At 55.5% G+C, this 20,400-nt stretch overlaps 7 protein-coding genes across 7 annotated transcripts; all 7 read right to left on the bottom strand.

Annotated features, from left to right (window-relative positions):
* Positions 1-3,102: 3,102 nt before the first annotated feature.
* LDBPK_303750 (hypothetical protein, conserved) lies at positions 3,103-4,848 on the bottom strand (the record flags this gene model as incomplete). The annotated part of the gene is made up of 1 exon (XM_003863038.1): positions 3,103-4,848. The coding sequence occupies one exon, from the start codon at positions 4,846-4,848 to the stop codon at positions 3,103-3,105; it is 1,746 nt and encodes a 581-aa protein (XP_003863086.1).
* A 1,651-nt stretch (positions 4,849-6,499) lies between these two features.
* LDBPK_303740 (hypothetical protein, conserved) lies at positions 6,500-7,828 on the bottom strand (the record flags this gene model as incomplete). The annotated part of the gene is made up of 1 exon (XM_003863037.1): positions 6,500-7,828. One exon carries the CDS (start codon positions 7,826-7,828, stop codon positions 6,500-6,502), a length of 1,329 nt encoding a protein of 442 aa, XP_003863085.1.
* Positions 7,829-8,893: 1,065 nt separating this feature from the next.
* Positions 8,894-9,328, bottom strand: LDBPK_303730 (hypothetical protein, conserved; the record flags this gene model as incomplete). The annotated part of the gene is made up of 1 exon (XM_003863036.1): positions 8,894-9,328. One exon carries the CDS (start codon positions 9,326-9,328, stop codon positions 8,894-8,896), a length of 435 nt encoding a protein of 144 aa, XP_003863084.1.
* A 1,041-nt stretch (positions 9,329-10,369) lies between these two features.
* On the bottom strand, positions 10,370-11,044 carry LDBPK_303720 (V-type ATPase, C subunit, putative; the record flags this gene model as incomplete). The annotated part of the gene is made up of 1 exon (XM_003863035.1): positions 10,370-11,044. One exon carries the CDS (start codon positions 11,042-11,044, stop codon positions 10,370-10,372), a length of 675 nt encoding a protein of 224 aa, XP_003863083.1.
* Positions 11,045-11,894: 850 nt separating this feature from the next.
* On the bottom strand, positions 11,895-12,509 carry LDBPK_303710 (ribosomal protein L15, putative; the record flags this gene model as incomplete). Its single annotated transcript, XM_003863034.1, has 1 exon — positions 11,895-12,509. One exon carries the CDS (start codon positions 12,507-12,509, stop codon positions 11,895-11,897), a length of 615 nt encoding a protein of 204 aa, XP_003863082.1.
* Positions 12,510-13,353: 844 nt separating this feature from the next.
* Positions 13,354-15,021, bottom strand: LDBPK_303700 (hypothetical protein, conserved; the record flags this gene model as incomplete). Its single annotated transcript, XM_003863033.1, has 1 exon — positions 13,354-15,021. One exon carries the CDS (start codon positions 15,019-15,021, stop codon positions 13,354-13,356), a length of 1,668 nt encoding a protein of 555 aa, XP_003863081.1.
* A 4,203-nt stretch (positions 15,022-19,224) lies between these two features.
* On the bottom strand, positions 19,225-19,986 carry LDBPK_303690 (CYC2-like protein, putative; the record flags this gene model as incomplete). Its single annotated transcript, XM_003863032.1, has 1 exon — positions 19,225-19,986. The coding sequence occupies one exon, from the start codon at positions 19,984-19,986 to the stop codon at positions 19,225-19,227; it is 762 nt and encodes a 253-aa protein (XP_003863080.1).
* Between the last annotated feature and the right edge of the window lie 414 nt (positions 19,987-20,400).

The following is a 20,400-nucleotide window of genomic DNA, read 5'->3' as shown; positions in this document are numbered from 1 at the left end:
GCCTGACCCTCCGCCATTGCCGACTTCGCATGCTTGTCAGCGTCGTCGGTGTGTCTCCATTCGCAATCACCACACACAAACGGAAGTGAGAGGCGCCACGCGGCGGGCTAACAGCACCAGCATTGGGGCCCAGGCACGCATCAGCACGCCATCCTTCCGCTCTTGTGGGGCCCGTGCCGAGCGCCGTGACGAAGGAGAGCGAGTCCGCAACAACCAGGTACACCTGCTCTTCGGTTTCTTGGTCGATGCGGCTGTTATCGCAGCAGGCCGAGCCCCACCTCCACTGCTTTACACTCAGCGCGGTGGCAACAAGCAAGGAGGCCGCAGCCCCTTCTCGCCGTGCCTATAGATGTGTTATTATCACAAACCATTGCAGCCGCACCTGATATATGATATCTGCCTGTGCCGCACAGTCCGCCTGCAGCCTGTCCGGGGAGTGATGGGCTGTGGAACACGCGGCCACTGCGCACAAGCGAGGTGTGTGCGTGCGGGGCTCCGAGGGCGTCGAGGCCTGCACGTCCGTGTGAGGGCCGCCAAAGTGCTGCCACACCGCTGTTACCAGCGTCTGCACCACCCGCCACTAGTGCGCAGGGCATCCCCCCCACCCACCCCGCCGTGCACCTGGAGAGCCTTGACACTCTCGCAGCGCATTTCGTGGAGGCCTGGTGCGGCGTCGCAGTGCAAATCACGGAGCGCCATCTCGAACTCACCCATCGTGGACGGTCGGAGGGATGTGGATCTGCGTCTCGGTGGGACACGGAAGAGGGGTACTGCCGGATGTAGCCTCCGTTTCTGTTGGTGCACTGTCACCAACGGGTCGGCCTGCTCTCTCTCTCACACTCCGATGGAAGTCACCCTATAGCATTGCTAGCGTGTGCAGGACGCACGGGGACATGGACAGGCCGAATCTGATGTGAGCCCATGATTGAGGGCCGCTGAAGGGTGGGGAAAGCGAGGCTGTCGCAGGACAGTATCTCTCCTTCAGGGCGGCTAGTTGGAGCTTTTTTTTTCGGCGAGCATAGTCGAGAGAGGGCAATGCTCGGGCGTCGCACAGTGTGCCTTCACCAAAGGTGCCTCAAATCGCACCCGTTTCCGTCCCCACAGCGGTCTATAATAAGCGCTTCTAAAAGAGAGGGGACAGCCTTTCAGGTGGTTGTTGCCATTAGGCATGCGCTTCACCTCCGCATTGAGTGATATACATGGAAACGATGCATGCGCGCTGGCGTTGTGATGGCTATGACGGCGTGGGCCATCCGCCTCTCCTTTGCCCTTGCTGCGGTTAGCGCGTCCTCGCTTCTTCGCCGTTGAGGCACGCACGGTCCGTGAGAACCGGATTTGTCAACCATGGCGCGCGGTACAGTGAATCGAACCGCGCAGTGGCCACTAGGCGCCGTTGTGACGGTGCCGCAACCGTACGTGAAGGCAGTTGAGGGCGAGGGTGACGTACGATGACGTCTCCGTGTCCCCGTCTGCACTGCGCCATGTCGGTGTCTTCATTGCTCGCGCCGTCAAGTCGCTGTCGCTGAGCCCGTCGCTTACAATGGCTCCGGCACGGTCGAATCGTCCTTTCGTGCCCTACAGCAAGTGGTGCGAGTCGGCGTCCGTTCCCCACATTGTGAGGACTAGGAGGAAGAGGGGAGGGAAGGCAACGCCGCAAAGCCACACCATCACGGCGGCACCCTCGTGCTGGAAAACAGGGGGAGGGCCCGCACCTGCCCGCATGCCCTCTTGCACGAGCGCAAAGAGGCCACACTCGTGCTCCCTCCCTCTCTCTTGCTGCACCGAGAAGACTGAACGCCGTGCAGACCAAGCGCCTTCCAGGCCTGCAGGGGAGAAGTGAGTCTCCTGCAGCGTACACACTTGCAGCGAGGACTCGTCGGGGAGACGGGACAACCAACGCCGTGTGGCGTCGTCCAGCCCACTGCGATTCCGGTGCATGCAGAGCGGGCCGTTGCCGCGATCACGCTCCACACCACCGCAACGCAGCAAAGGCAGCAAAGGCAGAAAAGCGGTGGGCGCCTGCGCGCATATGTGGTGAGCCGTCGGTGCGACTCGTCGTGAGCTGGTCCAAGCGCGATCATGGCCGCACGTCTCCTCGGCACCGCGCCAGCCAAGCGCTGTCCGCCGACGCCAAGAGGCCGCAGCCGTGCCCGGCGGCCGGGCTGCAGGCTCTTGGCCTCCCCACACAGAGCCTGGGCTCCACGCCCTGATACCATGGTGGAGTAAACGGCGTCATCAAGAGCCGCGGAGAGCAGCAGCAGAAGGGGAAAAAACTACTTCTTCAGCTGATGTGTGATGCTCTGCGTACAGGGAAAACGAAAACCGCCACGGAGTGCCGATGCTAAATGTGTTGGATGCTGCTGTTAAGTGCGCGCTTTCTTTCCACACCGGGCCCCTCTCTGTCTGATTCGCAGATACTCTCTGCCACTCTTTCAGAACACCTACTTGAACGAGCGCACGCGTACAAATGGAGACGCTGAGGTGTACGAGCTCACGAGTGCCACATAGAAACGCCTCGGTGCGAGATATCTGTAGAGTAGAGGGTGTTCGCAACCCAGAGCTTCCGTCCATGCGGGAATGCCAGCAGCTTCAGAAGAAAAGACGAGAGTAAGTTTGGGGTTGCAACGTCGATGCGTGTCTCCTTTCACCTGCGAGGGCAAGAAAGTAGACAGCACCCTCGGCAAAGCACCCTTTCGCGCCGCTGCGACAGGTCTTATTTGGCAGCAAGCAACAGGTGAAGAGGGACTCTGATGCAGACAATCACAATTACCTCTGCATCGATGCTGAGTGATGAGGATGGTGTCGTGGACAAGTCAGCAAGAAAAATGAAGAACAGCAAAGGAGGAGAGATGCGGGGAGGCGACCCAGCGAGAGCAGAAGAAAACGGGCACACAGACGAAAAAAAAATGCAGATCGAAAAACCAGCCCGGCAAAAACAAAAGAAGAAAGAAGAGCCAATGCACACGCGAACGAACACAAACACGGGCAGAGAGGCCCACTATAGTGTCAATAAACAACGGGAACTGCGACAAGGAAAGATTCGCACCCCATTGTTGTTTGCTCGTTCTCCTACCCGCAGGCGCTGCTGTGCGGGCATCGCCACTACTTCACTTCACGGTCCTCCATTGCACGGCGCAGCTGCTTCATAGCGATGTTGTACCTGTTAGACAGTGTTTCGTTGCCGTCGCCTTTGATCTTGCTGCCTTTGTCGAACAACTCCTTTGCTCTTTCTATATTGCCACGACGGTACTCCATCTCCCCTGTCTCGTAGTACGTAAAGGGCAGGATCATCGAATCGCTCGGGATCTTCTTTTCGTTGTCGAAAATTTTTTTCATGTACGCCAATGCAGCATCGGTGTTCTCGCTGCCCTTCTCAATGACGCCAACGAAGAGGTTATACATGTTCTCCGCCTCTGGCCCGCTCAAATCCTTGCCCTTCGTCACACGTTTCAGCTCGGCGAGAACGCGGAGGCCTTGCTCCTTGTTCATGTGCGCCAGGTCACGGTTGATGTAGAGCATGTACACACCCGAGAGCGGCAGTAGGCGTGGATTCGCGATGACACGGCTCGCGAAGCGCGGCGAGTTGGAGTCGCTTTTGGATTTGGGGTTGTACATGGACTCGACCTTCTTGAACCAGACCAGAGCCTCCTTGTCGTTGTCTAGCATTACGTAGCACGCCGCCACGGACAGCACGACCTGTCCAGTGTAGGCGAACTTCTCTTTTGTCTTTGCTAGGTGATCAAGGATCCTGCGATAGTGCTCTAGTGCCTCGGCCCACTGCTGGTTCATGAAGAGAGTGTCGGCGTAGAGGTACTTGATGAGCAGCGGCACAAGACCGGCCTTTTCGGCGTTCTCGGCAGCTAGTGTGATGGAGCGCACCGCCGGCCCCACCTCACCCTTCTTGCGGAAGTAGAAGTTCGCGTAGCCGTTGAAGTATGTGTTGTTTGGGTAGCGCGCGTTCATCGTCTCCAGGACGCGGCGCGCGCGCGACAAGGTTACATCGACGTTCCCAAGGCCGGTCGGGAGGAAAAGATATAGCGTGCATAGAACCAGGGCGGCAAACGGGGAGCGGATCGTGTTGCTCTCGAAGACCTCTGTCAGGTACTGCTCGCCGAGGTCACGGTCAGAAATGAAGCCGATTATGCTCAGCACCTTCATCAGGTTCGCCGGCACGAGCGCCAGAAAGGCGTAGAAAGTGCCGGTGCCGTACTTGATGCACATCTTCAACTCGTACGGAATCCTGTTCTCGGTGTCTTGCTCCACCTGCTGAATGAGGGAGTAGTAGCATCCCCACGCCTTGCGGAGGTTGATGCCACCCTTAAGGTAGGAGTTCATCATCAGCTGGCCAATGGAGCGGATTAGGAGTGCGTCGGCATAGACAACATCACACTCGAGCTTCCACGTCTGGTCAAAGTACTCGCCGCCCTTGGTTGCATCCCTTTTGCGCGCCTTGAAGACCTTCTTGTTCTTTTTCTTTTCCTTTTTGAGCTGCTTGCGCGTCTTGTCCTCCTCCTTGTCGTCATCCTCGTCGTCTTCGGAAAACATGGGGTCGTTGTACTTGCTCGAGGTCGACAGAGAATCTGCTGACTTGAACAGGTCGAGCAAACTTTCGCGATCCTCGTTCGTAGAGCTCATAAGGGTCTTGACAAGGCTGACATTGGCCCACTCGAGAGCATAGCGTGGGTTCTTATCCTTTTTTGCACGCAACAGCTCCAGAGCCTCGCTATACTGGTTGTTCCACATCATGTACACCGCCTTCTCCACGCCGTGGTGAATACTAGGCATGTCGCCGTCAGTGCTGATGGTGCTCTCCATACTGACGGCGTCGGTGGACACGCTGTTGGACATGATTGCGGCGACAAATGCGGGCAACGAGAAGAGAGACGGGGGAAGAGAGAGGTTTTCGCGGGGAGGGGTGAGCCCCAAAGGAAAAGAGGAACAGCTGGAGCAGCTCTCTAGTCAACGTGGGAGCGACGATGACGGTGAGGATAATGGCACTGCAGAGGTCAGCTAGAGAAACGCGGAGAAGAGAGGTGCCAATGGGAAAGGGCAGTGTGGAGACAACAAAGAGAAGCGGAGAAGAGTACGCTCGACGGAAAGAGCAGCGCACCTTCTGCGGCCTCTGGGCAATAAACGGGTGTGTGCCAAAGGTCGATGGTGGGTGCGCAAGAAGGCACAGGTGAGCACAGGCGCGCACACGAGATGGCTGATCGCACGCTGTGTGGTCGTCTGGGTCGGTGAATAGAACGTAAAAGCGCGTGCCCCGGCGTTCGCCCAAAGAGGAGCAAATATGATAAATGAAACAAAATAATTCACTGCACCAGTGAAAGATGTGCGAAGGGGTGGAGAGGGACGACGTTCGGGAAAGGGGAGACAAGGTGAGAGGATTCGCTGTGAAGAGGTAAAAGCGTATGCATGGCAGATATTGTAGAAGCGTGGCCGTTTCCCTGCCGCGATAGATCACGCCATCACGAATGCCCAGTTTCAAGGCTGCCGCACACAATGGTCAGTCGATCATCGCGACGAGCAATGCCACCATTTGCGGCAGCTCTCGTCGCCGGGTAGAGGGCATGGGATGGGAGATGGGGGCAGCCTTCACGTCCGCGTGCGTTTGTGAACGAGAGGGAAGTTATACCACACACCGCCGTCACACACGCGCGTGATGCTGTCATTCATCCACGTGCGTTGAGTGAGGCTGAGTTTTCGTACTCAGACACCAACCAGACGAGTAACGCGAGAGAAGAAAAAAGAGGGGCGTGGCGAGCACCCCACAAAAAGCCAGAGAAGAGAAACGGTACAAAGTTGGGAAAGGAAGAGGAAAGACAAGAGAGAGAGACGCCGGAAGAAGTCGACCAAATCGACCAACACGCCATCATAACAACAAAACTAATAACAACAACGTCTGATGATGGAAAACAGCTCGAAAGGAGACCGAAACTCCAGATACACAAGTGGAGGACGAGAGCGTCGCCCTTGTTTGAACCGCGACCGCGGCGTTTATGTACTCCTTTGTGCTGCTTCGTTTGTGCGAATCGACTATGTCGGGCGTTCAAAGGAGGTGAGATGGGAAGGGGATGAGCGGCAAAAGCGAGATGAAAAGCGGGCATCCACATCTCCACCCTGTACGACACGAATGCACATACACACACACGCGCAACTACCGCTCCGCTGTCGAGTCCAGCAGAATGCTCACGGGAACCATAGGAACGCGGCAGTCCTCTGCGAAGAGCTACTAACGGAAATATCGCTCTCCACCTGCACAGCGCCGCAGCAGCTATCCGGGTCGGCCAAGAAAAAAAGAGATGCTGAACAAAGTGAAGGAAAAAAAAAACGCTGGTACAACGGAGGAGAAACTGGGTGTGCGCAGCGAGCGCACGTGCGGTGCGGTTCTGTGCCTGCCCATGGTGGCTGCCGTGGAGGCAGGAAACGTGCAATGTCAAGGACGATAACGAAAGCATCGGGTGGACTCACTCCGCTAACGGGTGATACAAAAGTGCCACTAACCATCCTCCTCCAGGGCGCTCTCAAGGAGTGATTTCTGATAGAAGAGCTTGGCGCAGCGCCGGCGTTGCTCGCGCACCCACTTGAGTGCCTGCACACGCTGCTGCTCCTCGGAAAACACCATCCCCGATGCGTAGTTGTCCAGTTCCTGTATCGCCGCGGTGCACTCCGCTGCCAACTTTTCTAGTCGGGTTGTGAGGGCAGCGATGAGCTCCTCCTTCTCCTTGGCGGTGATGGTGAGAATGCTGACAATGCGCGCCGTCTTCTCCTTCTCCGTGAGCAGCAAGTTGTAGATGCCAGGATGGACCTTCTCCTGGGCCGGGATGATTTTCTCAATGTCGTACAGCTCCTCCTGGTCCTCCGGCACCTCCACCTCCCGCTGCGACCAGCCGTGCGCCACAATTTTGTCGACCTCGCGAGAGAGGCCGTTGTTCTTGATAGCTTTTTCGACAATTTTCGCCCGCTTCTCCAGCTGCGCGATGCGGTAGTCCTGCGCCTTGATGACGCGTTCCTGTGGGACGCGCTGCTCATTCACCGTTTGCTCCTTCTCTTCCCTGAGTGTGGCGGAGTCCTCCTCAATGACCTTGCGCGCCACCGAGTCGGCCGGGTTCGGCCGCGCCTCAAGCCAGGCGTCCGCATCCTGGATGTCAGCATTCACCCGGGCCAGCTCCTCGCTCGCGACGGTTGTGTCGCGATCTACAATGCGGATTTCGTTGTACAAGGAATCGATGTCATCAATGGTGGAGCGGCGCTTCTCCACGAGCTTCGTGAGCGCGAGGATGGCGGCGCCCTTCTTTTCAGCAAGCAACCTGGCTACCTTGACCTCGTGGTCCACAAGGCGCGTGCGCGCCTCCAGCTCAGCAACAGAGACCTCAGTCTTGTAGTCCTGCATCTTCATCATCCCACCACGCCGGCGCTCTGTGAAATACTTGATGTCAATGCCCGCGTCCTCACCGAGCCTCCTCGCCTTTTGCGTAAGCGTCTTCTGCTGTTTCTCCTGCTCACGAATGAGGCGGCTCAGCTCTTGAACTTCGACGCGGTCCTTGTGGTTCTGTGCATCGATTGCTTTCTTCGCGATCTCTAGCTGAACCATTATGTTCCCATACTGCTCCACGGAAACATTCTGAATTGTTTGGCGCGGCTTCCTGCCGCAGTAGTTGAGCACAGGAAAAGAAGCAAGCAGCGGGTCCTCGCGCATTTTCGGGTTCGCCCTGGTCATGAAGGACTGCAGCTCGGTCTTCTCTTGCTCCAGCGCGGCGATCTCGCGCTCCCGGAGGGCGATGTTCGCCTCGATCTCGCGCTCGCGAGCGGCTTTTATGGCCTTCATCGTCAGGTATGCGCTCTCGTGTCCGGGATGGGGTAAATCAACTCTCGGAGATGCACTGCAAAGAGCAATGCAGGAAAAAAAAAGCGTATGGATTGCTGCACCACTGGCAACTCTGTTACCTAGGGTTGCGGTGGTTCAGAGTCGGCGCGGTTCAGTTCGACTTTGTTTTCCGAAAGGAAGAGGAACAGTGTGAACAGTAGGAAAAGACTCTCTTGAAGTGTCCCTAGGCGTGGTGACGACGGCGGGAGAGACACGAAGAGAGTACGGAGAGTCCCACACAGTTCAAGGGGCACCGATAGTCGCGCGTGCACACATTTACACACACACGAATGAGACCGTGGGATGAGAGCGAAAGGGGCCACAACGAAGACGTAAATGTGGGGCAGCGCAGGGATGAAGGAAGAGAAGCATGTGTCCCATAGCACGCGGCTACGGCGATGCCCAGCACATCAAGAGAGGATCCGCCGCGCTGCAGCATCGACTCTGCAAACACGCACGTCGACGAAAAGCTCTGAAGCAAGTCACGAAGGCGTTGTAGCTTTTTTTTTGTCGCAGCAGACTTGTCACGGCATACTTCCGCAGACATGCAATAGAAAATTTATTTAAAACGTTTTCATTGTCGCTGGTTGCCGCACGGCACGGCCATGTGATGACGAGCCCGCAACACGATCTGCATACGCCCCGCTCACCCCCATAAACACACACGCACACGAACACACAGCAGACAATGCACACGCCATCAGCCGGTCAAGGGCTAGCAGCTAAGAGGGGTGGAAGAGAAAGGTAGATAATGCCGCTCCATGTTCAAAGGTGAAAAAGGAGCAAGTGGAGCGTGCACAAAGGAAAAAAAAAACAGTGACAGTGGTTGCTGCACGACTTTTCCGGCAACATCGACGACAATGGGCATGGCAAGTCCGCATCGGTGCCCTTCGAAGGCATCATCTCACCTTTCTCGCTAGCACCCACCAACGCGCGATGGCGCGAGCCTTGCACAACCGGAACGACACACGACAATGCGCCTCCTTCTTCTCTGTACCGCCAGCCTAGTACCCGCTTCCCCGCCTGTCACAGCTGCTCCATCAAGGTCACTAAAACCACCTTGTTGTCGCGAATCACCACTGTTTCCTTCACGCGCGTTTTCTGCATGGAGTACTTCACTACATTGGCGATCATGCCATCTCGCTCAAAGCTCGCATACCCCTGCGGGTCGTACCCGTCACGGTCGAAGAGGTTCGAGTCGCCGACACCTGAGTCGTCGAAGCGCCGGCTCAGGTCCGCGTCCAGGCAATGTTGTACTTGCCTCCAGCGATTAAAGCTCTTGGTGAAGTGCAGGAAGCGTATGTTATCTCGCAAAAACGTTACGACATTGTCCTTCCCTTCGACCACGCCAAGCCACGTGACGTAGATGATGTCCTCGGAGAGATAGTTGAATGCGGCATCGAGATCGCCACTATTGATCAGGTCAGTGTACCGCTGCAGTACCAAGTGTGACGCAGTCATCTGCCGCCGTTGAGCCTCCTCGGGTATCCCAACGATTTGTTGCCCTACAGAGCTCTATCAACCTGGGAGGTGAGATGCTCGCTGTCACCGGCACAAGGTCCCACAGCCATATGGCAAAAGAGGAAAAGACAAGTGGAAGGGGCAGACGGGAAGCGCGCGTGCACTTCCGAGGAGGCGCTGCGGCGGTGGGCCACCTGAGAGAACCCCAGCGTAGCCATCGCAGGAGATCCAGAGGAAAAGCGTTGCTCCAGAAGCACGAGCGCAGCTGTGGCGCGCGCAGGTATCTCTAGTATGTATGTCACTTTCTTTCCTTCGCTTTCTCTCGACAGAGCCCAGAGGCCAGCCCAGCTGTGCAGAAGCTTCGAGCTGCGTGGGAGAGACAGCAGGGCTGATCTGTCCACGCCGCAACGGGCTAGCGAGGGTGTCATCATACAAGCAGCGCTTGTGTTGCTGCCGGCTATCCACCATCGCGCTGCATTGTCGACTCTTATTATTCACCTTTCCTTTTCCGTTGGTTGATCACCGCAAACAAGACATCAGCGCTCGACACACGCCACCTTGGCGAGCGCCGACGCCGTCACATAACAAAATGGATGTTAATCCACCAACCCCCTGCACGCTTATCGACAGGTTCGTTCATCTCTCAGAAAGATGCAGAGCGAGGCACGACGAGTAGTAGAGGTGCTGCGCATCTCGCGCGCGCATCTACCGTGTTCAGAGACAAGACCCCTCCAACGGCAAAGCAAGAGAACATGAAACACAGAAAAACAAAACGATCGGTAAACGGAAGGACGCTTCAATCGCTTGGGAGCTTAAAGGTAAGCGAACGAAACACGGCAAGCCTGACGGTGCTGTTAGTGGTCCTGAGGACAGAATGAGAGGGGGATCCCATGCACGTCTCCCTCTCCCCTGAGATTTCCTGTGCGTGACCAGGAGCGTCGCTCTCCCCACCACCACCACCGCCACCACCACCACCACCGCTCATCACCCTCTAGCTGCATAAGTGCTCTTTACTTTTTCTTCGGCTCCCCGGCGGTCGGGCTACTTCATTTGAACCTTTTGCGCCATCAGAATGCCCGTAATGACCGCAAAGATACCGAGCGCCGAGGCGAAAATCTCGATCACGAGCACCTTCACAAACAAGCTGCTGCTGTGCGCATCAGCAATAGCACAACTACTGCCAACAATGCCAACCGCGATACCGCATGCCATGTTGCCGATGCCCACGGCGATCCCGGCAGCGAAGAGGGTGTAGCCGCCAACGATGGTCTCGTACCTGTAGACGCCGCCGCTACCGACAGAAGAACTGCTCGCCTGAATCTTTCCCATCATGATGATGGAGAGGATGACACCGTAGATAGCCACGGCCTCGCAAAAAATGATGGAGATGAGGTTCTTGCTCCGGATTTCTGGGGCCCGGATAGCCGCACCGCTGATCGATGCACCACTTGTTAGGATGCCCCATGCGGCGCCGAGAATGGAAAGCGCAATGCCGATGCCGGTGCCCATCGAGGCCCACGCATACGGCGACACAGCCTTCAGGATGCTCCACAACGCTGAGAAGGGGGGGAACACGGTCCCACACAGGGCAGGAATGATGCCGAAGACGACGATTACGATGATGAGAATGTACCGGATGAGGCTTCCTACCACGTGCATCGCGTCATCTGGCGGCAGACGCGTCGGCGTCGGGAGCACTTCAGCTTCCACAGGCATTGCGGCTTCTTCTGGCTAGGACAAAAAGAAGCGCGAAAAGCCTCAAGCCTACTTCCTACGTGGCACCGTCAACGTTGACAAGACTCTTCCGAAGAGGTGTGGAAGAGAGCCCTGGACTGGGATAACAGCAGCACACGCCGAGACGCTGTCAAACCGGGAAAGAGAAAAAGGCGTAGAAACCACGATTTGCAGCTCCTCGCGAGAGAACGAAGAAGACGAGAAGGTGTGAGCGCAACCAAAGTCGCAAGACACGATCCGCGAGGTAGTCCTGTGCGACACGACACCCTGCACTCTGTCTGTGGTGATCGAGTGAGTGGCAAAGAAGGCTGACTGAGGCGCCGTGCGGCCGGTGAACGCGCACGATGGCGAGCGGTGTCGACGGATACCTGGTTGAGTTCCGGTATGTGTGAAGGGAGCTGAACAGTGCCCCAGAAGCCAATCAAATGAAGAAATGGGGAGGAGGAGGCGATCAACAGCCATCTTACAAGCGAGCAGATGCAACGGACGTGGCACGAGGCTGGGTCGAAGACCCTCGGCTTCATTTCGCCCGCAGCGCAGAATCAGGCAGGCTGTGCGGGAGCAGTGGCAAGAGCACACTTACACGCACACACAAGCGAGAAGACGGCACCAACGGTTAAGTTGCGGTGAGGTAAGGGAAGAAAACCAAGAGATTGTTCTCTGTGGCAGAGAGAATCCTTCCCCGGAGCTGTGCTGCTGATAGTCTAGTAAGCGGCGAGTGCAGGTCGTGCCGCTGTCCGATTCGTTTGCAGTTTGTTTCTTCATGAAATGAAAAGGAAAGGCAAAATAAGAAAAAGCGAGAGTACGCCAATGGCCGGCACCGCGAAGCGAATCAACGCTTGCGCAGGAACACGATGCGGTTGTTGCGGCGCCACGCAGCGCGGTACGACGGGCGCAGCTTGGAGGCCTTGTGACCCTTGTGGCGCAGACCACGGTGCTTGCGACCAGCAGAGGTCAGACCGCGCTGCTCGCGGTGCTTATGCACGGAGTTGACGATCCAGTTGATGCGGGGGTCGCGGCGGATGGTCTTGCACATCGGGTCAACGGCGATGACCTCGTACCATTTGAACGTGGAGTCCATGTTCACCCAGTACGAGTTCAGCACGCGCAGGTTGCCGAAGCGCTTGCCCAGACGCTGCTCCGCAACGGCCTGGTTGTTCTTGTTGAGCTTCATGCCGAGCACACCGCTGGTCTTCGGCTTACCGTACGTGATACCCTTGTGGACCGGGCGTTTTCGGCCACCACGGCGCACGCGCACGCGGAACACGCAGAAGCCCTGCTTCGTCTTGTAGCCAAGCATGCGGGCCTTCTCCGGGCGCGTGGGGCGGCGCAGGCGCACCACCGTGTGCTGGTGACGGAACTCCCACGAGCGGATACGCTGGATAAAGCGCATCACATCAGAAGACTTCTTCTTCCACAGCTCGTTCAAGTACATGAAAGCCCCCATGGTTGCGTCGCTACTACTACGCTGAATTCTGTTGTTGTGTTGACGCAGTAAAAAAAAAAGAGAAGAGCAAAAGCAGAGCAGTGAATAATGTATCGCGTACAAGTGGAGCGAAAGATCAAGGCACAGGGAGAAGGGCAGGGGAAAAAGATGCAAGCAGGGGAGGGTTAAAGTGAGAGAGGTGACATGAAAACGACCCAGGTGAGCAGTTCAGCTGCTCGGGCGCCAAAGCGCTAGATGACCGCGCTGCTGAGCCTTCAAGGCATGGCAAGGCACCGCGCTGACAGAGGGGGGAGGGGGACCACGGGCTGGTGACGGAGCGACCAAGGGTCGAGAAGAGAACCATAAGCCCTCATGGAAAAGCTAGAAGGTGAGATGATGGGGCATACAGAGGGGAGGAGGTCCACCCTCCCCTACGGTTTTCCGCACCATATCGATTCCGTCCGTCGCTCTTCATTCGATTTGTGTGGAACTCGTTTCTCAACGTGCCACATTAGCTCGCTGCACACGGGCACACAACACGAACCCGCGGGCGAAGGGAAGAAACACGCACAATCTAATGTACATCTCACAAATCGAGAGAAACGAAAGCAGTGGTCAGGCAGCCAAGAAAAAAAAAAGACTGAAGCCACAGGCTCATAAACGGGAAGAAGTGCGAGAACAGATACCCACGAAGAAGGTGCACACAAAAAGACGTGATGGTACATCTGCCGAGTGCCGGATAGCCATCAGTGACACAAGTGCAAAGCATAGACTAAAAGTCGGCATTTATCTGGTGTGAGTGAAAAAAGGACAGCGTGCCTCTGCGCGGTGGTGGATGAAAGCAGCAAAACGACGCGCCACACCCTCAATGATCACACCCGTCTATCATCTTCGACATCTCCTCCACGTATTGGCACACCTCATGCAGGCGCCGTCGGTGGCGGTCTTGCTCTGCGGCTAAAATAGAGTTTGTGCGTGCGCTCAGCAAGGTTTCCTCGGCCTTGAGGTGGTGCATTTCAAGCTCTTCGACACGCTTGCGTCGAAGCTCATACCACTCGTTCACGGTGCGCTGATACTCCTCCTTGTTATCGAGAAAAGCAAGCATGGCATCGTCCTGGCCCACATAGCGAAACGCCCGCTCCGCATTGTCGCCTTTGCGCCGCTCCTCAAAGACAGCATCGAAGATGTGCCTCACCGTCAACTGAAAGTCCGTCTCGAGGCGAAGCAGCGCTTCAAAAGAGCTCTGGAGCACTACTTCTACCGAATGTGACTTCCACTTGGCGATGGTGTTGTTGTGCAGAACTTCGAGCACGTCGTAATGATGAGCCTCTTCTTCTAAAAGATCTTTCTTCAGCTTGCCCAGCGCTGCGTGCAGAGACCTGGTCGTTTGACAGGGAAGCCGCTTCGCCGAGCCCGGCACCTGCTGGGCGACGCCTTTGACAATGTGCCTCTTCGCGAGCGCCTCGAAACGCTGCATGGCGGCCAGCGAAGAAGCAGCGCTTTGGCGCAGCGTGTAGGCGACGGCCTCGCGATAGGTCGCGTCATCCGCGTCGCGGCGTTCGCGGATATCCTTCATGGCAGCGGTGAGCTGCCTCACTTGCTCGTTGAACTCGGTCTGATACCTGTCCAGTGGCTCCTTTGCAACCGGGAACACCGCATCGCTTCGGAGGATGGCCTCCATGTGGCGACCTTCAGGGTCGAGGTGGAGTAGCTCGTCAAAGAGCATCACTTCATTCGGGCAGTTGTACTGCTGATAAGATGATGCGATGATCTCTTGATCCGCCTGCAACTTCGCCGCTGCGGCGCGGGCTTCGTCTTCCTCGTCCACCGTAAGCAAATTCTCGCGAAATGCCTCGCGCGCTTTCGCAGCCTCATCTTGCCTCACGAGGTGCCCATCAAAGAACTTCAGCCCACGCACAAACGCAAGTACTCGAGATCGGTAGTTCGGCAAAGCAGCTAACGGGCACTCCTTCAGCGTCAGCACCTGTAGGCGTGGCAGGTGGTGCAGATAATGCACGGTCTCATCCATGTTCTCCAGCGGGTTGCGACCGAGACTAAGTGTGTTCAGCTCTGGTAGGCACGTGAGCCCATCTACGGCCGTAATCTTATTAGCGTAGAGAGACAAGCAGTTGAGATGCTGTAGCGCTTGCAACCCATCGATCACTTCGATGGCGTTGTAGCTCAAATCCAGCCACTCAAGGTGCACGAGGCTTTCGAGGTTCTCGATACAACGGATTCGGTTGTTGTCCAGGTGCAGTTTTGTCAGGGAGCGCAGGCAGCTCAGGTTTTCGAGACGCTTAATGCCACGAAAGGAGAGAAGAAGCGTCTGAACGTCCTCCAACGCGATGCCAGCCGCCTCCTTCCGCACCTTCTCCTCACTAAGCGCCTTTTCCTGGTTACCAACGACGCGAACACGATCATCCTCAGTCGTTAACGACGGCTTGAATGATATGGCGCTACGAATTAGAGCCTCATTGATGACCACCTCCTTGTGCGACCCCGTCAGTGGATAAACCTCGAACCCTTTAGACATGTCTACATACGCCCATGCAACCCCAAAAGCACACGCGCAAATAGTCCAAGGCAGCGGCGGTGTTGGGAGACTCACAGCGGGTGACAAAAGGGGGCAACAGCGGGCACCAAGACTGGCGAGATGGCGAGCAGGCAGAGTCCACTGCAAAGAATACCGGCAAGTGCACGATGTGTGTGTGTGTGTGGGTGTGTGCGCGTGTGCATGCGTCGACCTGTTCGGGTGCAGATGTGTGCCGAGAGAGAAGAGAGAGAGACACGCTTTCACGCGGACACACCGTAGCGCGAATGCGCGGTAAAGAGAAGTATGTGATTGGAGAGAGATGGACAAGCCGAGCGGCAGATAGTGGCGTGAGAGAAAGAAACTGTCATGGAAGTGGAAAGGCCGGCGTTACAAAATCCAGAGATTTTCGCCGCGCCTTTCGAAGTGGTCGACCCCCCCCCTGCTGTGGCGCAGTCACACCGGGACCAACTAGTCAAAAAGAGGCTTATATTGCTATAGAAGAGATTTTGCCCCGCCGATGGGGGAAGGGGGTGTAGGTAACGGTGGCGACACACTACCACTGCGTCATTTTGATGTTGCGCGATTTTCTTTTCGTTAGCTTGCATGCGCGTGGGCACTTTAGGAGATAATCGCTCGCGAGAACCTCAAAGAGGGCAAGCGAGAACAACAGCCCGTTCGTGGGTCCACGCGAGAGATGAAGCGCTGAAAGCACGGGCAGAAGTCACGACGACACCGCGGAAGCGTAAAAAAAGCCAAAGCGCCAAGACATCAGCCAAGAAACAAAGGCACAAAAAGAGATGGCGAGAAGGACGCAGAGGAGGGGAGGGATGGGCAGCACACCTCTGCCTTGCTTGTTCTAGTATATGAAGACTGAAGCCCAGCGGAGGTGAGCCGTCAACCTTTTTCGAAGACCCCTCTCTCGTCTTTCAAAAAGGAAAAGTGTAGTGGGGACTTTAAACATAGTCACCTGAAAGTGAGTCGCGTAACTTCCGTGTTGGGGGCGCCTTTGATATAAGAGGGACAGTCAGAGGGGAGAGAGTTGAATGGCAAACGGAAAGACGGAGTATGACAGAGTGAGAAAAAAGAGAGCACAAGAGAGCGCCAGGCCACTTTTGGTCTTCTTTGCGAACATGGAGACAAGAGGGAGTCACGGCCGCCAAAAAGAAAAAAAATTGAGGGGAGCGCAAAACAGCGAAAAAGTACAAGGGGCACCGAAAGCAAGAGTACTGCGAAAGTGTGCGTGTGTGTTCGGAAGACGAGGGAAGGTAACTGAGAAATAATAAGTAACAGCATCGAAAGAAAACGAGAGAAACACACGCACACAACTCTGTCGCATGAGTACAGCAGCACGGGAAAAGTAAGCGGGGAGAAAAGCGGATGCACGACTAAAACAAGAAGAGAAAAAGGCACACCAAAGACTGCCCGCTACAAGAAGGTAATAAACACACAAAGAAAAAGGGAAGAGAGGAGATCACATTAACATTACAGTTCGAAAACAAAAAAAAAGAGTAGCAAACAAGTACGCATAAAAAAAGGGAAAAGAAACTGTGACAAACAAAATCAGACGGAGAAAAGCCGGCGAAAAAATATCCACACAATGGGTGTATATTGTGTACCTTGGAGGAGTATCATGGACTTTGCCGTATGAGGTAGAGGATGAAGAACAACAAAAAAGAATGGGCGCCTAGTGAAATGGAAAAAAGAAAAGTGGTGGAGAGGGGAGACACCGAGCAGAAAAAAGAAAAAAAAAAACAGAAAAGTAGGCACGCGTACACGGAAGAATCGATGCTGCCACACTTCCGCCAGCCCATGCAAACCACACATACCAGGCCTCTTGCACACGCGCGCTCTAAACCAAGAGCTGCACAAGTAAGTGGTCCTCGAAACGGGAAAGGAACCTCGGTGTAGCAGCTCAGAGCAAAGTGAAAAGAGAGCGATTAAAAAAGATGGGAAAAATAAAGATTTGGCAGCAAAAAAAAAAAACGGCCAATAAATAAGGGGCAAGGAGAAAAGAGCGGCAGCCACAGCGAGCGGAAAGCAGCGGCTTCACTGGCAACACGTTCCAGGGTACTCTGAGAGACTGTGACACGACAGAGCGCGCCGAAGACACACAAGGATGCCACGTCGCCTCGTTTACCCAGCTCTGCATGGCAGTGCAAAAGACAGGAAAGAAAAAGAAATCAAAGAGATAAATCGCCACCAACATACCCGCGTTTATATCAAATGCTTGTATGGAAGCATCTAATGCCACGAATTGCGATGCACATTACACTGCCGTACGCCGGCGATTTCATCGCCGCTACCACCGAAGAGCTCCAACAAGTTTCTTTTTTTCTTGGTATCCCTTTTACTTTCTTTAGAGCTAGCGCCTACCTAATTATTTTCGTTACAGTCGCGTCAGCCGGAATGTGTCACTCACGTGGGGCAATGAGTCGGCCACATGTATTTCGTTATTCACCTCACAAACAGCATTTGCTATAAGGTTTCGAAAAAAAAAAAAACAGAGAGCAGCAGTTTATTTTCTTCCTTTCGCATCGCTCTACCAGGACCACATCAAAACATATATACGCGCACAGTCACATTCCACCTGCCTCCGTTGCGATACGGCTATTTTAAGAAACCGGGACAACCAACGCCGTGTGGCGTCGTCCAGCCCACTGCGATTCCGGTGCATGCAGAGCGGGCCGTTGCCGCGATCACGCTCCACACCACCGCAACGCAGCAAAGGCAGCAAAGGCAGAAAAGCGGTGGGCGCCTGCGCGCATATGTGGTGAGCCGTCGGTGCGACTCGTCGTGAGCTGGTCCAAGCGCGATCATGGCCGCACGTCTCCTCGGCACCGCGCCAGCCAAGCGCTGTCCGCCGACGCCAAGAGGCCGCAGCCGTGCCCGGCGGCCGGGCTGCAGGCTCTTGGCCTCCCCACACAGAGCGTGTGGTCCACCCCATGATACCATGGTGGAGTAAACGGCGTCATTAGAGATGAAAACAGGACACAGCACATTAAAAAATATAAAGAAGGGGAGAGATCGAAAAGGAGTACATTAAACGTAAGCCAACAAAGAGGGAACTACGAATACGAGAGAAGAGTCCCTGGGAGCGAGAGAGAGAAAAGAGCAAAAGAAAAAAAAATGTGTTACGAACTAAGAGAAGCCTTCGCGGTGTAGTACGTAATGAGGCGGAAAAACACGGCGCTAGATCAAAAGGTATTAAAAAGGGAAAACGAAAGAGAACGGCAGAGACGAATTTCTCTAACGAGGAGAACACAGAGGGGCGAAGGCCGGCAAAGTGCACCTGCCGCGGTACAAGAAAAGAACGAAAAAAGAAGATGAGCAGAAAAGGGTCGTTTTTACACCATTATCACGAACTCAATTTTTCGTTTTTTATTCCTCTGTGTCCTTCGGGCCGCTTCGTAAGTCTCCGTGTCGCAGTACTGCACAGACACATACGAGAAAGAGGGTATCAGGTGCTCAGAAAAGAGCAAGCCGGTGCGCATTTTCATGTCCCGCCTTCGCTCTGAAGCCCATGATGACGGAGAAAACACCTTAGCGTGTCATTCTAGGGTCCAGTCCACCATGCAGTGGGAGAAGGGCAAGCAGCCCCCACCTAGCCCTGCCAATGTCGAGCCTCTTCCGGTGGCGACAAGGGTCAGGTACTCACGACGTGGAGAATTCAGAGCGATTTGTCGCTGCTGATGTCGGTGTTCAGGTCCTGGATGGCGCTGCGTCGGAGCCACCTGCGACATCGAACACGTTGGTACGACTCATATGATTAGGCAGAGCGTCAGCGTGACTCGAGCGCATCTCACACTAGACTCTTACTGCCCAGCGGTGTGGGGCGCCTGAGTGCCGCCTCCCAGGGGGGCTTGCAGCAAGTGGCGGCCGGCATGATGTAAGCGGCTATGAGGCGACCCTGAGGAACGGGTGGTGTGCAGAGCTTGATGCAGGGACCATGCTCAGATGGCTGGAGTCGGCGCACGACGGCAATGCGTGTGTCCGCGGCTGCCATCGCGCCACGCGGATGAGGCCTGTGACAGGCCCGGTGCAGAGCGTAGCTGAGCGCATGCTGTATGAGCGAATGGACACGCTGAAAGAAGAATATATATATATATATTCACGTCAGTGCCGTCTAGAGTGACAGAGGTGGAGCCGAGTGAGAAAGGCCTCCTCACTGTGTCGCCTTTGACGTCACTCTTCTCTCTTCCTTGTTTAGCATGAAAGTGTCTTTCGGACCTCTCCGGCGGGAAGTGAGAAAGCAGAATTTAGCGGCCCCCAAAACAGTTCGCACTCGCTAGTCCACGATTGTGCGAACGCGTCACCCTTGCAGTGTAGGCAGCCAAGATCTCCTGGGGTCGAGGTGGTGAAGGCGCCTGCAGACATGCCGCATCGGTTGCACAACTCCGTCTTGCCGTTAATATTCGTTATCATGCGCCGTTCCGTCACGCGCATGATGTCCACCATGACGACATGGTAATCTGCTAGAGATACCTCGCCTTCGAAGCGGATAAGGTCGGAGAGAAACCGAATCTCCATTATGCGCAAGTCCTTCGTGGTAACGCCACCAACCTCAGCGTAGAAGCTCATGTGGTAGTACACGTCGTCTCTACACTTGAGGGCCACCAAGACGGCTGTTAACAGCAGACGATGGATAGACCGCATATGCACCGGGAATCCGCTTAGCACCAGCCGCCGCAGGTAGGCGACGGCAAACACAAATGCTTCGGGCGAGCAGTGCATGTACGTCACTAGGCGCTCCGTGTACCTCTTCACCGAGATCGCAGGCGCGTGAGTCGCACAAAAGAAGTCGTGGGAAGGGTACTTTGCGTTCGGCGGGGGGACCACATGCCCGTCAAGGGCGGTCTCAGTGCACCTAGATGCCTGCACATCCATAAGATGCTGGACATAACCGGAGACAACCTCGACCAAGCGGGCCTGCGCCGGCGTCCTGTATACACAAGCTCGCAAAGGCATGGCTATGCTGAACACAATGGTTTCCCTGTCAACTAATGAGGATCCAAAGTACTGCGTGATCGAATATGAGTGTACTCGTGCGCTACTGCGGTCTTCACCGAGAAAAAAAAAACAGCACACGGGCCCCGATGCACTCTTCCTTTTGAATGCGTGTAGGCGTTTTGTTGGTGATGTTGTTTTCTTTGTACCGCGTTTAAGTCTACAAGACGGGAAAGCAAAGGATGAGCGCGGGCCGACGTGAAGGGGGATAGGAAAGAGAGAAGACGGAGGGCCCCCACGTGAGAAGCGCGACATCCAGGCACAACAACAAAAAGGAGCACAACAACGGAAAGCGGGGGGGGGGGCAAGAGAAAGCAGTGAAGTCATGGAGCGATGCATTACAAAGTCTGCAGGAAAGCAATGCACCACGCCTGC

Source organism: Leishmania donovani, chromosome 30 (assembly GCF_000227135.1).
Source record: "Leishmania donovani BPK282A1 complete genome, chromosome 30".
NCBI classification, from domain to species: Eukaryota; Euglenozoa; class Kinetoplastea; order Trypanosomatida; family Trypanosomatidae; genus Leishmania; species Leishmania donovani.
This window is presented reverse-complemented; position numbering and strand designations above follow the sequence as displayed.